At 43.5% G+C, this 17,502-nt stretch overlaps 1 protein-coding gene across 8 annotated transcripts in view; it reads right to left on the reverse strand.

The window, feature by feature from the left end:
* Positions 1–1,470: 1,470 nt before the first annotated feature.
* Positions 1,471–17,502, reverse strand: part of PIAS2 (protein inhibitor of activated STAT 2) — a 28,041-nt gene continuing 12,009 nt past the window's right edge. Inside the window, exons 4-15 of one of the 8 annotated variants that reach the window (XR_008535865.2) lie at positions 17,003–17,053; positions 16,818–16,908; positions 13,315–13,449; positions 11,272–11,377; positions 10,646–10,719; positions 9,677–9,837; positions 8,946–9,079; positions 8,327–8,498; positions 5,953–6,092; positions 5,401–5,459; positions 4,084–4,121; positions 3,322–3,421 (exon numbers count right to left, since the gene is read on the reverse strand). Coding sequence is in view for 4 of the 8 variants with exons in the window: in XM_054652130.2 (XP_054508105.1) it covers positions 3,265–3,450; positions 4,084–4,121; positions 5,953–6,092; positions 8,327–8,498; positions 8,946–9,079; positions 9,677–9,837; positions 10,646–10,719; positions 11,272–11,377; positions 13,315–13,449; positions 16,818–16,908; positions 17,003–17,053 (1,288 nt within the window). In the remaining 4 variants the exon portion in view is untranslated. The other 7 variants (XR_008535864.2, XR_013179743.1, XR_008535866.2 and 4 more) reach the window with 7 other exon arrangements.

Below are 17,502 nucleotides of genomic sequence, written 5' to 3' on the forward strand. Positions count from 1 at the left end.
GGGATGGTGACACCTCCTCCCTGGGCAGCCCATTCCCATGCCCAATCACCCTCTGTGAAGAATTTCTTGATGTCCAACCTAAACCTCCCCTGGCACAGCCTAGGACTGCATCCTCCTCCTGTCCCTGTTCCCTGGAGCACAGCCCGACCCCCCCGGCTGTCCCCTCCTGTCAGGAGCTGTGCAGAGCCACAAGGGCCCCCTGAGCCTCCTTTGCTCCAGGCTCAGCCCCTGCCCAGCTCCCTCAGCCTCTCCTGGGGCTCCAGCCCCTTCCCAGCTCCGTTCCCTGCCCTGGACACGCTCCAGCCCCTCAGGGTCTCTCTTGTCCTGAGGGCCCAGAGCTGTCCCCAGCACTGGAGGTGCCTCAGCAGGGCCAGCACAGGGATGGACACTGTCCTGGGGCTGTGTCACACTACTTTCCAATTCAGGAAATGCCTGTTCCCACTGCTGGATGGGTGTACAATCTCCTGGAGCAGGTGAGGTGGTGTTGGGCAGCAAAGTGCTGCCTCCATGGCTCTCTGACAGCTTTGTGTGATGGCAAATATGAAAATCAGAAGCCAGTTCAGGCTGAGCCTTTAAGAAGGCAGAGTCTTCCTGTCAGTAGATTTTAGCAGCTAGCTCACTTCCAGAACTGCAGAGAAAATCCTAGCAAATGAATGGGTGAGGGGAAGGCCAGTGTGTGGAGCAAGTACCTCTGGTACCTCTGCAGCGGGGGGGATTCGTGTGTTAACCCCCTCAGCAGCTTCGCTGCCCTTCTGCAGCTGGCTCCAAAGTGTATTTGACACAGTCCACCCAAAGCAGCAACCATCAACTCCCACAGGGGAAAGGAACAGGCAAGACCCTATTAACCTTTTCTCCAACCTTTTCTTGTTGGAAGTTCTTGGATAGACATTCTGATGTGCTTTAGGATTTGCTGAAAGGGAAATAAACCAAAGCCACACCTAGCTACACTGGCCAGTTTGGCTGAGCAGCACGGGAGTGGCGCAGGCCCCACCTCAGCTGCAGCCCTGACCCCCTCCCCACCCATCCCAACAAATTCCTTGCTCTCTTGTGGAAGCAGGAGGATGGGAGGGGACACTGCACTGCTCTGACATCTTGGTACTCCCTCATCCTCAGCAGAGGTAAAGGATTCAGGGGTTACACAAGCCTTGTACTTCACTGGCACTGCAGGAAAAGCACACACACCAGGGCTTGTGACAATTCAGGCTGAAGTGTCTTCAGCTTGCACTGTTGCTGTCATGGCTCTGGAAGGTTTGAAGAACACAACCCTGCCTCAGCCCCAATTACTGCCTGCTACATGGGGCACAGTAATTTACAAAATTGCAGCTGTACTTTATTACACCCTGAGTGGTTTAGAGCACATCCTAAGGACACTTGTCCTCACTTCACTTTCCTGATGTACATGCAAGATGTTCTCACCCCCTCAGCCAGGTTCAGCCACACTCGAGTTTGACATTAAGAGCACAAACAGCATTTTCAGCAGAGACCAGTTTCAAACTTTTATTCAGAATTATTCTTGGAACCTCTTTCTACACTCTAGTTACAGGTCAAGTCGACGTGCAATGGTGATGCAGAAAGCACTGATCTGCTGCAGGCCATCAAGAAAAATTTTGTAACAAGCATGGTTTTATTGGAAATAAATCATGATAAAAACTGATCCTTAACAGGTACAAAATATTAAACTGATAAGAAAAAAGAAAAGAAAGATTGGGGCACTATTAAGACCAACATGTGAACTCAAGACTGCGTGAAAAATCATACAAAAAAGGCAATAAGGAACAGTAATGCAGCATTAAAGGTAGGGGTACAGAGCAGACAAAAATTACAAAACATCCTGTTTCAATATACCTCATCCATGTACTTGGTTCAAATACTGTAACAGTACTGGAAGGCAAAAAGCACCAGACATCCAACTAAGGAGGTAAGAAAAAAGGAACAAAAACTTAGCAAAAAAGTAAGATCTGGTCATTAGGGAAGGAATGATCTCAAATACAGTTACCGAACAGAAACGCAACACTTGAGAAAGCTGTTATTTCAGCATACATAGACAATACCATTATTCCAGCTCCATGGAAATGACTTGGTTTTCCTAGTCTGTAACCTCTTCCACATACAGTACTGCTGAGGTTATCCCCAGGTGTGTGTGGGCAGACACCGCGTACACACTAACAAAGCAGCACGGTCATCAGAGGAGTAAAACAGGGAAATTGTTCCCTTTGAAGTAGAAAAGCAACAATCAGGAGGCAAGGAAATGCGGGGCAAAGCATCATTAAGCCCTAAACACACAATTCAAAATTAGGTGGGTACACTGTGCAGCTATGGCTTCTATTTCCTAAAAAGCCAAGCCTCCCTTACAGTCCACATGGAATACAACAGCTGCTGAGGAGAGAGAAACCATAATTAGGAAATCCTAGAAAACACTCCTGCACTGGAGGAAGTCCTTCCTATTTCATCTGCTTACAGCTGCCACAGAAAGCAGCTGTACATTCCACGGTATACCAGGAGTTTTTGGTGGTGTCAAGGTGTCCCAATTATAACATGGCAGCACAGAGACTGTGTGATGCAGGGTTTGCATAGATAGTCTGTCCCCTTCCAAGCTGAAAGAACATAAAGAGGAAGAGGTCACAGCTTAGGCTCTTGTAGCATTTGGAACATGAAACTAGGAAAAAAAACCCCAACAACTCCATTTATAGAGGCTTCCTGTATGTCCCCAGATAAGGGGGAGGTGGGGAACAAGACATAAAACACATGTCATGGCTATTCAAAGCTTCATTCTCTTAATGAAGTTTATTACAGGCCCCAGTGAAAATATTACAAATTCACTAATTCCTACACTTCTGCACCTTTTTCCTAACTGCTGTTCTAGAGCAAGTAAGTGCTTTTCTTTATTAAAAAAAACATCATTTGTTTTTACATTATTGCTGTATTTTTACAACAAAATTAAAAAGCACTTATGGAATCCACACAACAGAAAGTCAGTATCCCCAGAACAAACTAAGAGCTTGAACATGTATTCTCAAAAGGGCCTTTTCTATACCATCTATTCAACAAGCAGGAGAAAGAAAAACAAAAAGCCCAACCAAGAACCATCCTATCTTCTGAGCATCAGCGAAATTCACCCCACTCTCCCAGGAGGGAAATCCTTTCACAATAAATATCAGCGTGAGCTCCGAGGTGCTGGAATTCCAGATGGGGGGGTGGGGGGGGGGAGAAGAAGAGCAGCAGCAGCTGTGTGCAATGCCTGCGGGGTCTGTGCTGCCCCGAGGGTCAGTCCAGGGAGATGATGTCGGGCGCGCTGCCGCCGCTGCTGGTGATGACGCCGGCCTCGGCCCGGCCCGAGGAGCTAACGTGCGTGCTGCTCTCGTGGTGGCTGGTGGAGGTGATGATGCTGCCAGGCGTGCTGCTTGTTAAGGTTGAGGTGAGACTATCCAAAAACATAGGAGGACAGTACTGCTTGAAACAAACAATGAAGAGTGAAGAGACTAACTGCGCGAGGGAAATGTACGCTCTCAAGATACATCTTCCCCACGCAACGGGACCACAGCGAGAACCGGAGTTCTGCGGAGCAGTGACCAAGCGGGGATGGCAGCCACCAGCCTCCTCCCTCACCTCCCTCCCCCTTTTTGTTCTCCAGAATGGTTTGGGCTGGAAGAACCCCAAAACTCATCTCATCCCATCCCCTGCCATGGGTAGGGACACCTTCTGCTAGCCCAGGTTGCTCCAAGCTCTGCCCAGCCTGGACAATTCCAGGGATGGGGTAGCCACAGCTGCTCTGTGCAGCCTATGCCAGGGCCTCAAATACACTCTGGGTACATTCAAGTGAGTGCTGAGCACATACTTATTTTAAAAAGGAAACTATCAATAAAGAATGAGTTTCCAGGCCTGGATTCATCATGGAAAGGCTAAACTCAGTTTTGTTTAGTGCATATTTATTACTAGCTCTTGCTAGGTTTTCCTAGACTTTGGTTAGGTCTAAGCAAGTGAGCCACAAACACAGTTTGGACGATGGCACCCTGACAGTTATTGGAGCACAACATCACAAAAATCAGGCTTGGAAATTAGCCCCACAAGAGATCAGAAACATACCTGTGAATCAACTGGGATTAGCGAAAGAAAATCCAGACCTAGGAAGAAGAGAAGGATGATAAGTAGACAAGTCTCTCCTTTATTCACACACAACAAATTTAAAGATTTTTTTTTTGGTGGTTGTAGAACAGATTTTGCAATTCATACAGACTTTCTAAATGGAATATACCACTGTGACACCACTCTCAACGACTACTTCAGGCAGCAGCAAAACGAATTATCTAGTACAGGTGGCTCTTTTTAATAATGAGGATGACATAATGATGTATTATTCACTGAATACTGCAGTGTGGTTCAATGTGGTTGCTTAGATGGAGGTTGCCATTTGGAGCTGTTGGTTCATTAATGCAAGTTTCACTGCATATTGTACCTGACTTGGCCAAACTGGGACATGAAGAGTGTCATCACATTAAAGATGCTGGAATGAAGTAAAGTCACAACATGCACAAGTCCAAAAACAAGCAGCAGGTCTCTTCCTCCACCCACGGGCAGCCAATAAGGAAACATTTCTAATATCATCCCCGTTTTGTGTCTAGACAAATAAAAGGAATGAAGAAGAGGAAACTACAAGTAGTTCAATGTATATCCTCCAAGACCAGTGACAACTAGTGTCCATCTTAAACACCATTTGCGTGTAAGCATTTAGGGCAAGATGTTTAGAATTATAAAACCAATAAGAAATTACCAAATTTTTTGGTTGTTTTTTTTTTTTTTTTTTCTAAATATTGGCCTTGTGTTTGCTATGTCAACAGAAAGAAATGATATACTCCCTCCCTCTCCCATCACCTCCAAATCTCTTCTGGCCTGTGACATCTCTCCTCCTCTTCTCCATTAGAGAAAAATTTTGAAGGAGATTTAAAAAGTCAGCTGCATTTACAGAACTGACAGCTTCTTTTGTCTGTGCAAGTTCTAGAACTTCAGTTGGTAGGAGCTGAACAACAGTTCTAGACTTCTGTTCTCTCAGCTTATTCTCCTATCCAATTTGGGAAGACAACTGATTTCTTAACAAGGGAGAAGTGGAGGGAGGGAGCAGTAAGGGAGCCAAAATGGACAGAGAAACAAGGGGAATGATATCCATCTCATTACCAAACTGGTGCTGAAAGAAGAGGAAAAAACCCAGAGATGTTGCAGGGGAGGAATGGAGACAGGCAATGGAGCAGGGAAAGGGAAGTACAGGAGGCCAAAGTGACACCTGTCACCACAAGTCACCACTTCCTGGGCTCTGGGTTTGTTACAGCCGGCCAAGAGAACCCCCAGAGTCCCTTTACACATTGTTCTTTTCAAGGAGCCAGGATAGAAAACAATCAGTATCCCCACCTTTTGTCTGATATTTAGCAGCAGTGTTGAAGAATACATCATAGGCATTTAGGGTATGTCTAGGTAAAGAAAGTCAATAGAGGTCAGCTCACAGATTGTAGCTCACCTTAACCTTTTTCATACAGTCTAGACAGAGCACCACTACAATCAGCTAGCAGAGTAACTACACTGAGGGCTGGGATGAGTTAGCACCCTCACACCTCTAGTAACTAAAACAAGCAACTACTCTCCCTCACATCTACAAACATGTAACTACCAGATGTTTACACAAAGTCTGGCTGAGCACAGCAAGAGCAGTTTCTGGCTGCCGTGCTCAAGTGCCAGTTTGTACCCCAAAAGCAGTGCTTGTCACATCACTGCTGCAAAATGCAATCTGAAAATGGGCAGACAGCCTGTACTAGGCTTGTCCAGACATCCCATCAGTGCCATACTGCATATAGACTTGTTCCATTAAAAACAAAATCAAAGAGTTAATAAATTCTTCCAATTTCTACCCACCCCATAAATTAATACTGTTGTCAGAAACATACATGAAAAACACTCAGCACCTACCTGGCAAGTCTGATGAAATACTGGATATTGGTGGGTGATGGAATGGTACTGGGTAGTCTGTTAATGAAGGAGGAATAGCAGCAGCATCGACCGTCGTCACGCTGGGCACTCTGGCAGTAGATGGCTGATACATGAGAACCCTGTTTCAAACAGCATGGGAAATTACAAACAACCTGGCTGTTAGATGCACAAGGGAAACCAGGCACTGCTGTGCACTCTCATTCACAAGTCACCGTGTGACAACACAACTACAGTGTGGCTACTCACTACACAGTACTCCACTCTAATTTCCTTTTTCATAACAGTCTTCATAATAACATGACCGTATCTCGGCTCTCAACAGCAGCTGTGACATAAGAGCAAGTTGGCATTAAAACAAAGTACAGTGCTGGAGTCATTGGCAACATCAAAGACAAAGGGGTGTCTGTGAGCACCCACAGAGGGATGTAAAGGTGACCAGAGCCAGGAGGAGAGTGTTCCATTTGGTTTCTCCACAGAACTGCTGCTCAGTGCCCACCTGTTACACCAAGGGCACAACTGACCATTATCCTGCCCCACACGATGACACAGATTGCACAGGTAGGAGTTAAATATACATCTGTATTTACTCACAGCCTCCAGTTCAGCCCTCAAGGAGCATGTTACAACCCTTCCGCTTCCCCTCATGCTGCCTGATCTCTTGGCAGCATCGTTACAAACACTGCCACAGGTGCCCAGGCACCAACCACGTGCACAGAACAGTTCATGAACCAAGTCAGGTGGAAACACACAGAATTCTGCTCCCAGATGCTCTGCATCGCTCCCTCCAGCCTTTAGTGTTACTCATTCATCTTCCTTCCCACACTCTCCTACCTGTTAACCTACTTCTGATGTCAGAACCTTGGATTTCAGACCCTCCCTTCTCAGGCGCCTCTCACCCTTCAGCCTGTATTGTTGCTTCCTTTAAGAAGACACCCCAGTTTTCCCAAAACTAGCACTCAGACAACACTGTTTAAAGGAGATAAGCTATATTCCAAAAGCCTCACTTTAATCTGGATTTGAAGAATAAAAATATGCCATATCCATAACCAAAAAACAAGGAAAATACATGGGTAATAGAGAGAAAAGAAGTCAGTCCTCCTACAATTACAGTTGCAGGTAGCCATCTCAAACATAGGAGCACGGAAGGAAGTCTTGGTGCCTTCTGAAACTTCATTAAGAGATGTATTTGTAGCTACACTTTCTTGTAAAAGTGAGGAAGAGTCTCTTGCAGAAGGACTCCTCCACAATCCTCACAAAAAAGCAACAGCATTGCAGCATCACTGCTGAAAGTGGTTGAAGATGACCAACTACTTGCTCACCAAGGACCACACAGACATTCCTGTGGACTAGAGACTCACCACACCTGCTCATTACTTCTGAAACAGAAGGGGAACCTTCAAAACAGAAGGGGATTTGGTTTATTATTAATATTATTATTTTAGTACAGGTCATAAGCCACTACACAGAGAGACAGAGACACACACCTCATGCAGGCAGCACAGCAGTAACTGATGAGCCAGTACTGAAAGCTGAGCTTGGAGCAGTGAGTGCTGGTGAGCCTGACCAGTGGCCCTCACTCCCTGCAGGTCTGGGGTGCCCCATGGGCCAAGAGCAGAAACATGGGAGCCACAAGCAGCACCCAAGCTGAGGTGCACAAACCAGGACAGACAGAAGGCTGGACAGACAGAAGGGCACAGCAGCAGAGAAGCTGGTCAAGCCTGGTGCCAAAGTCAGGCCTGACTACAAAGATGGAGGTTGCCAGAGGACTTGGGAAGTCACTGGTTGTGCTAATCAAAGTGCAGGACTGACTGATGACCACAGCCAACAACAGCATCCAAGACATTCCAGAATTTAACAGAGAGATGGAGGAAAAGCTCATCTTGATTCAAAACAGCAAAGTGGCTCCCTTCCAAGACTGACAGGATGGATGAAACACACAACACAGTCTCGTTCCCTGGGCACCAGAGCAGATTAGATAGAGGATACAGCAGACAGCAAGAGAAAAGCCTTTAAGATGACACTAACGCAGCAAGAATGCATGAAGTTCCTCCACTTGGCATAAGCTACTTTCTCAGGAGAACACTGCCCACTAGCTTAGTCAGATCCCTTTTCTAAGGAGAAATGTCTCTGCAAACACAGCAACAGTCAGCGCAAAAAAGAAGTTCTTTTGTGAAGTGAAAATCTATTTAATAGCGTTTTGCCTGTACAAAGTTACTGCATCAATACAACCTTCTACAGGAGAGTCCTAGACATTCTCCTCTAAAAGCACAGAGCTGGATTCCAAGTACATTTCTCTACAGATCAGTTTAGCTGAGACATTACAGAGTAACAACTAACTTTAAAATTGACAAACCCTTTGGTTGGGCTCCCGTGTATTTCAGACATAAATATGCACTTCCTTTTGGCTGGAGGATCTTCTTCTTCATCAGAAGAGCTTTCCACTGTCAAGTCGATAACATCAACCTTCTTCTTGTTTACCTCACTGGCCACTGTCACGGAACATGGTTTGCTAACAACACTGGAGCCTGAAGAAGAAAATAAAACACCATTGTTCTCCAAAAGATGGTGATGTCAGCAGTTTCTATTTGCAAGAGAACTGGGAACCCAGATCCTGTATACTAGATCACCTTCCTGGCCATTACAATTAATATTTGCCCCAGTACCTGCTTTATGACTCTTCTGTGTCACATTGAGACTATTAAAGAACAAACTTTTGTTTTCACTTATCATTTGAAGGATGTAAAACAAAAGCAACCTTTCATTTTCTTAACTGCTATTATAAAGAGCAAAGACAAAGACCAAAAATGCACTCTTAGAGATACAACTCTTTCTTTTCTAGCTTAAATTACAGGAAGATTAGAAGTAGTAAGCCCTCCACAAAACAAACACCAACATCCACACGCATTATCCAAGCTACAACTAAGTCTCCAAGATTTTGTGCTGGTTTGTGACCGGTACCCAGATGTACATACTTTCTATTTTGGTGCACTGTGGACTTGACACTTTCACAGCTTCCTTCTTTGGCCTCATGGGGCACCAGGAGCCATCTTCCTGGAATTTGATCTCATCCACATCAGAACATTCGTTAAGGATTTCCATAAAGAGGCTGAAAAAATAAAGTTTCAATTCTGATTCTAAGTGACATTTTTATTCTAAGTGAAAAGGAGACACAGATAAGAAGATAATTATGATCACCTTCTACCCACTGTGTTTCCTTTCCCCCTAGTTCCTCTTTATCTGAAAGGCTGTAATTACAGCCTTTGCAGATATCAGAAAGTAAGATTATCCCAACCCATTCATAATTCACTCCAACACTACTGCAATGCACAGATTTCCATTCTGAAGCAGAATACATCACCTCTTGAACCAAGTCAGGCAATTGTTATGAGTTAGAAGTTACATTTTGAAGTTAACACCTTTCAGGGATAGAGACATCTAAAAGGAAGACCTGTCCTTTTATGTTGCATTTACATTTATCCAGAAGAAATACACTGATACTCAGGAGTTTGATAGTGCACTTAGGACATAAACTTACATAGGTCATTATGGGAAGAGAAACTAATGGAATCTAATGGTTCCTCCAGTCTGAAGTATTTTGACCAAAAGTAGTATTAAATGGCTAACTTCAAGTCACAAAAGTAGCTACTGAGTACATAATGAAAGATTTTAAGTAATTGTGTGATCTGCAAAGCCAGTCTCTTACCCATCTAGTATTAGGCTCTCGTAAGCTGCCTTTTTGTCACAGACAGGGCAGATCCAGGTAGGCTTCTTCTCATTCATTTGAAGATAAAGAGCAGCATCAAAACATTGCAGGTGTGTGCAGGTCACAGCCCGGCACGGGATTGTCAGTCTCATTTTTCCCAGCTGCAGGAGATGCATTTAAAGGGTGTCAGAACAGAAGACAGAGAAACAGGCCTGAATGGTTAACAATGAATGCAGAGGCACTTGGTGAAACTCTTGCTGCTCACTACAGAAGTGCCTGGGGCTAACGGTGCTGTAAGTAAATCCACCCCATCACAGCACCCACACAGTGCTCCTAAAGGAAAAATTAAGCCCTGCTCCAAGGCCTCAACACACTGAGAACAGTCAGAAACACTTCTAATGGACCTGAGACAACATTATTTGGAAGACTTCATTTTAATTAAACAATCAACTGAAGTTGATTCTTCTATAACTTTCTTTTAACCCAGTATTTCAGGTGTTTTCCTGAGCTCCAGGTCTTGCTACACTCTGACCAATTTCTTCCTGGGAAGAGAGCCTCCAAGGCAGCATTACCTTGTTATAAGGTGATCGCCTGTTTTTTTGCTTGCTTCGGTATCTGCAGTATAGGCAAAGCCACCAAGATGAGGAGATAAGAGGTTTTAATTATCACTCCATCCTTTAATTATTCTGTCAGCCTGCCTGATTAGCCTCAGCATGTCAATATAGGAGATTAATCCCTCTACTGGCCTCACTGTACACAAGCAGCAGCTTGACTCAGTGCGTCACAGCTGAGGCATCCAGTACTAAACCACAGCTGGGTTACTGCTGCTTCTCCCCACTATTTTATCTTAGCTTGCTAATAAAATATAAAACAAGTGAGGTTTCTAAAGCAAGGCCTTTGAAAAGCAGCCCAATTCTGCACTACAGATGAAAATATGAATGTTATCTGGAAATTTCCAGCCATACTTACAGGACACATCAGAGAGACCCGCAGACTGGTTGTGGCAATCTCACTATCAGGATCTGCAGTTAGTTTTTCTTTAACTATTAAAATAAATACAGAAGTTATACATAGAGGTCATTATATCAAATGCTAACCTTGATTCAGCAGTACATGCACTTTTTTTCAGCTATCTAAAAATATTAATCTAGGAAACTAGTTCATAAACAACAACAGTTTCACTACTTATAAGCAAGTAGCAAATGTCTGAACATCTGATGTTGATGTTTGACTGCAAATGCAGTAAAACCACACAGAGCAAACTCAACCCAACATGTCAAGAGATAAATAAACCATTATGAGTGAGTGAGGTACAGGTGAAGAGAACTCAGGACATCTAGCTGCACCTCACAGCCCAGCACAGTAAGGAGTGCTTGTGGCATTCCCATAACCACATTTCAGATGGGATCTCTTGGTATGCTCCCTAAAAACCCCCACTGAAAAAGAGTGTGATGCCTCACCAACAGCCAAGTTGTCAAACCCTGGGCATGGCTTTATTCTCAAAATACAGGAAATTTATTCTGTATTACCAATTTTAGTTTTAAAGAGCCAGTAACCACCCTCCAAAAGTACAGACAGGCAAGTTGATTACTTACTTAGTGCTCTGGAATGATCAGGATTTCTGATACCTTTCATTTTTAACCTCTGCAAAAGCATAGCTGAGGTGAGCTGGCGAACCAGATACACAGACATGGAGTAATTCTACAAAAAAGAAGGATTAAAGATTAAATGTTGATTTCATATAATACTCCCACTATGACAACAGATGACTATTTACACTAGTTGTAGCATATAGTAAAACAAAAATGTGACTTTTTTGCTTAATCAGTAATTATTAAGAGCATTGACAGACAACTTCAATTCTGTGGAGGTCCAACATTCTGCCAAAATTCTCTGGCCAGTCAGGTCTAATTATCCTACTCCAATTATGACTGAACTAAAAGGTAATTTCACAACCAAGAGACAATCTGAGTTCTCCTCCTGGAAAGATCCTATGTGACACATTTCATACATGTAATCTTTTAAGAATTTCTCACATTTTGTCTCCTTTATCTTCCCCTTTTTTTTGCAGTGTCAGTGGGGAGCTCAAAGAATTATGTGACAAAAGATAAATGGTCTTTATGGTATAAACAACAGCTTCAGATGGCACAGAGCTGCCCCAGTTTCTTTGTACCTTTTCTTTAGCTTGTTCTGTACTCCTAAGCCCAGCCTTGTTACACCATGTCTGTTCCACTGAGCCTGGCCCTGTTCCCTAGCATTTTCTACTCCTCCCTAACTCACACCACTTGTCAGCTTCTTTTGTTCACTGTTCGCTCCCACTTCTAGGTCACTAATGAAAAGTCTGCAAGCCCCAGTGCTGCAGGATAATAATGGTTTCATCCGTGACCTCGTATTTCCACTGCCTGTCAGCCATCTTCCTATGGCTCCTGCACTGCCTGGGTGCTACACAGGAACTTCAAACAACTCCTACAGCCCTGCTCCTCCTTTACCACCTACAGGAAAACCAGCTCTTACCTAGAGCAGCAGATAAAGCATTCTAATTGCACATGAAACCACTAAGAAACCTAGAATTTTGGTTTTTTCCTTAAAGAATGACCAACTGTTGCCTTACAGAGAGGATTCTACAGGCTCAAGTCTGCCCAGCACTGAGGGGTTTATGCCCCCTTGGCTCAGCAGCCCTCCAGTATCAGCCCAGTCCATGCCAACAAGCCCTTTTGTGACACCCCATGCTGTTCCCCAGGGTCTCACTGAGGATGAAAAGCAGCAAATTCTGGCATCAGCACTAAACTATACAACTCACTTCACCTCTCAGGCCAAGGGGAGGATGTCCAAGCATTCCGAGTCATCTGCTTCCATCAGAGTGTATTTTGGCAATACAGGGAGTAAAGCTAGCAGGCCCCAGCATGAGAGGCCAAGACCACACAGAGGACTGGAGCCATTTTAAGATTCTGTGCTTTGACTGGGAAGCAATGGCTCAGATCTTTGTCTCCATCCCTGTTCTAGAAAATCATCCTTTGATGTCAGCACTGCCCTTCGTTTATTTTTTGAACATTACCTTTCAATCCTATTTCTTTTTAAAATTTTAATATAAAAGCTTATGCTGGAGTCTCTTTGAAATATGTGGTATTTTTAGTCCAGAGAATCTGATTTTGAATAAAACCTCGTAGAGAAAACTACTTTGATAACTGCATCCAGAATTAACACAAGCAGTCACAGATAAGGAATAAATAGTTCTTGACTTGACAACAGCTGAAAGGGTGCTGCAACAGTTATTTAAACCTAGGATGGAGTCAAAAAGTCCTTGCACTCTCCTTCTCTTTCCTTAATAAATCGACAGGGGGATTTACTATTCACACCACAAAAAGAGTTTGTCATTTTTGACATGCATTTCAGGCAAACTCTAAAAGCAGACTTTTGAATGTGAAGCCTGTAAGACTATCTTTCCATCTGTATGTAAATCCCACATGTGTTACTGAAAACTACTACAGTTCTAGAGCAAACTTTGTTTCCTGGCACTGATAATAAGCTCAGCCATCTAACAAAAAACACTTTGCAGCCACATCAGGCAGCAGGGGAGCAGGAATGCTCAAATAGGCTATTTAGATGACTTCCCACATCCTACAGAACATGCAGGTTACCTTTCCAATTTCAGAAGCCCAAGAGATGGAAATCTGGTTTGGCACTGCTGATGACAGCCTAACTAGAGAAGTGATATTCAAGGGACGCCCAGGTCGCTTCTGCTCAATTCCATTTTTTGGTGGTGGAGCATATCCCTGTGGAAAAAAAGGACAATGGATGTGTTACCCAGTCGCCCCAGTGTACTCTGAAACTGCTGATACATACTTGTTAGCTTTAAACAGACCTATGAGAAGCAGGCAAGCTTAGAGGCTGTCTAGGCTGGAGAGCAAAGCCAGCATTTATTCTGAGAAATATCAGACTTTCACAGTAGATCACCAGAGACAAAGACAGTTGTAAGGCATTTGTTGTTTTAAAAGGGTTTTACAGAAGCACTGGAAAGGTGAAAGAGAACACAGTTTGGGTCCAGGTAAGTTCACTGGAAGAGTAAAATGTCATGTGGATGTTCTGTCCTCTTTCTCCCCACGCCCTACTGGAACAGAGTGAAACATCACAAGGACACAGCCTTAGTGACAAACAGAGCAAGTAATGAAGACTAATCTCAAGTGTTTCACACACTGAAAACACTTCACTGGTTAAGAAACAATTACTTCTTGTTCCAAGAGCTCCACATCACCTCAGTGACTACTTTGCCTCATTAGCTACTGGCCCCATTAGCAACAGGTGTCACCTGTCCTCTGCCAAGGTCCCTAGGTCCCTGAGGAAGGCTGCACATGGATTACCAGCTGTATTTAAGAGATCATGGAATCAGAGAGGTTTGGGGTGGAAGTGACCTTAAAGATCATCCAGTTCCAACGCCCTCGCCACACAATAAGCCTGCAGCTTATTCCTCTCACCCTGCATCTGTCACGGTGACAACAAGCCAGTCTGACAGAGCCACCCTGAGAACTCCTGCTCTGAGCTCACAGCCAGCCTGCAGCCTCTCATCTCAAACTCATCCTGCACATGAAGGATGCCTGCAAGTGCAGCTCGGCCTCTTGCACAGGCAGTACTGATGCATTTCCAGACAGTGCTGTTTTATCAAAAAACTCACCCAGAAAGGATATGCTGAGAAAAAAAATAAGTATTTCTTTAACCAGAGAAATACACACACATTCACAACCTAGTGCTTGGTGAAGGAGTTACTTTGAAAGATGGTAAGTCTGGAAATAAAAACAATAATAATAATAAAAAATATTTTTATATCTATTTATATGTACATACATACATACATATATATATAAACAGTCTCTTCTACTCACTAGCCCAGTATGCCACAAGGGCTTTATTCCAGAACACAGAAGCAACAGACATATGGGAACTGATGACAATTTCACATTTAAAACACAGAATTACTTCAGAAGAGAGTGAATGCAAGTTCTCTTACATTTCCCTTTTTTTTTTTTTTTTTCCAGAGACAGACTCTGCAGTGCACATGATTTGTTTCAGCAAAGCTTTTAGTGTTTTCTTCCACAGAGCTTATTCTTGAGAACAGATTCACTCTCATACTCCTACAACAATTTGGAACCTTCTCCTCCTGTCCTTTTGGGAGCTTTCTGCTTGCCTCCTAACCAACATGGCCTGGCACTGTTTAGGCAGGCTGCCCACTCTAGTGGCAACATTATTGGGGTCTTGAAGTCTTCCATGGTTCTTCAAAGAACCACACTACTCAAGGCAGGTATCATCTGCTACAGCAAGGAAATTAATCAGGAGAAAGCATAACTGCTCATTTATCTGGCTTTTCCCAGTGACACAGATGCAGGATACAAGGAAACATGATGCTCACATAAACACAATCCCATGCAGTACTGGCACACAGGCAGCACTGCTGTGAAGCTTCTGGTAAGGATTGCAAGCAAGGAGATGACCAAGAATAATTTACAGACTAAGAATAATTTAAAGAATTTTTTTTTTTTTTTCTGCAGAGGTGTGAACTGCCCTACCAGGCAAAGACAGAAGTTCACTTATGCACTGTGCAGGTGGGCAAAAAGAGCTGGCATCAGAGGTTAACTAACACTACTGCCGTGGAAAACAGTGGTCTTTGAGGCAAAGAAGTTACCTTACACTTCCTGCAACAGAAAGGAAGTGCCCAGTGATGCAGAGAGAAAAAAAAGCCTGCAGAAGCACTCAGACTGAGACTCTATTTGTCATTCAGCTCATAGTGAATGAGGAGGGGAAGTTGCCAAGGCAATAGTGATTTATTCATTTTCCCAGCTAAGGTTCAGCTGAACAGATTAAAAAATCATCTTATGTGCAGGAAGAACCTAGAGGATTTAAGTCTCAAGCTAAGTAATAATCCAAGATTAGTAGTAGTTTCTGCTACAACTGTGACACCTTACAAACAAAATGGAGAGCACAGCAGGGTGTAACCTATATTAACAAGACAGAGAATCAGCTGACACTGATGCCCAAAAGATAACATCAGACTGAATTCTTTTTTGTTGTAACCCTCAAAGTTATGACACAGAACATGACCAGCATTTGCAAAAAACACTGAGCAGAAAACATGAGAAAGAAACCTTTTATAACCTGAAGACTGAAATAGGAGGAAGAGAATCTAAGGAGTCTCACTTAAGCTGAATAGAGGCAAAATTTAAAAAAGCAGTCACAGTTGCATATGGGAGGAGGGAGGGTACAGGACAATACGTCTAACACACCAAGGTGGTGAAAAACAATCTGAAAAAGAGGTTTCACACCTTCTCTCTCCACATGATATTTTTCCAAACCCACTGAAAAAACCCACTTTCCAAACCTACTGAAAAAACCCTCTGTTCCATGACTTTTACCACACTTTATAGCCTCAAGAAATATTCTGAATGGGTTGTGCAAGAGTTTCTCTCTGTTCTATTGAAAGAAGAAAGAGAGAAACCCATTCCAGAAATGTTTTGAGAATGAGAGAGCTTTTCCCTTTCTGTCCATACCCAAGGCTCCAGATGACCCTATGGTGACTATGTAGTAATTTCTGCAACATCAGACACTCCTGAAGTGTGACTGCCAACAGTGCTCTGATACAGTATCAGCAATGTACTAGGAACCCTGAAACGTGTCTCTTCTTCATCCCCATAATAAACTGTGCTGTAAGCAGACAGAGGCAGAGCAGTGCACAAGTGGCACACAAGAGGCTGATGCCATTGCCTCAGAACAAGAAGGAACTCAAGCCTCTCACAAATACAGGCAGCCCACACAGCAAGGGCTACCACCCTCAAATAAACTGAGTATAAGCACCTGTGAGAAGGATTCTCCATGCAGACACCAGATTGTTTTTGAATTATTTAGTTACATTAACGGCAAAAGATGAGGTTTGCTGTAGGGGGCTTAGTCACATTTAGTCCGTGCAGCAGCTGTAATATGATTAACAGTAGTAATGGCCATCAGACACAGCAAATGTACAAACTCCATTCCTAACATTAGAGAAATCTGAGTGATAACAAATAGCTTGACTGTTTTGGCAAGCTAACACTACAGAAAAACACATACACACTCCACAAGTTACCAAGAAGCCACAAATACATACATACATACTTACTGGCAATGGGAACAGCTTCCCATTTACTTTAATGCACAAACTATTAGGATAATTATCCTCTTGAGGGCAGCTTGTCTCTGCTAGGCATAGCCTGTATCCATAGAAAGAGAAAGCATTATTTTCAAGTGTCCCCAGAAATATCCATCAGCCAATTAGGTTTTCAGAGAACACAGCACAAAACGTACCTGAGCTGAACTTGGACTGTATAATCTCTCCTGCCTCCAGGCAGAAAGTCCCTGTGACAAAGAGAAAGAAAAAGAGAAGTACCCACTTAGTACCCACTCATATTGCACATATTGTACCCACTTAGTACTCACTCATATTGCAGCCATACAGAGAAACAACTGACACAACTGCCCCAGCATCATTAAATTTTGCTCTTGTTTCTGTTTTATTGAGCTATGAGCACCTTACAACTGATATTTCTGTTTAACTACTCCCAATTTACACAGAACTTCAGGATCAGCATCCTCCATCAAAAGATCATAGCAACAATCAAGTAGGATGCTGCCAGGGATGAAAAAGCACCCATGATTTTTCATAATTTTACAACATCAACCCTGGGAAAAAAACAGAAAAGCAGGCTTCCATTCCTACAGCCACGAGAAATGTAGGGAAGCTTCCCACCTCTCTCAACAGTGACAATTACTCGGAACTAAGTAGTTGTTAATTCTTTAACAGGGTA

The sequence above is a fragment of the Agelaius phoeniceus genome, chromosome Z (assembly GCF_051311805.1).
Source record: "Agelaius phoeniceus isolate bAgePho1 chromosome Z, bAgePho1.hap1, whole genome shotgun sequence".
NCBI lineage: Eukaryota > Metazoa > Chordata > Aves > Passeriformes > Icteridae > Agelaius > Agelaius phoeniceus.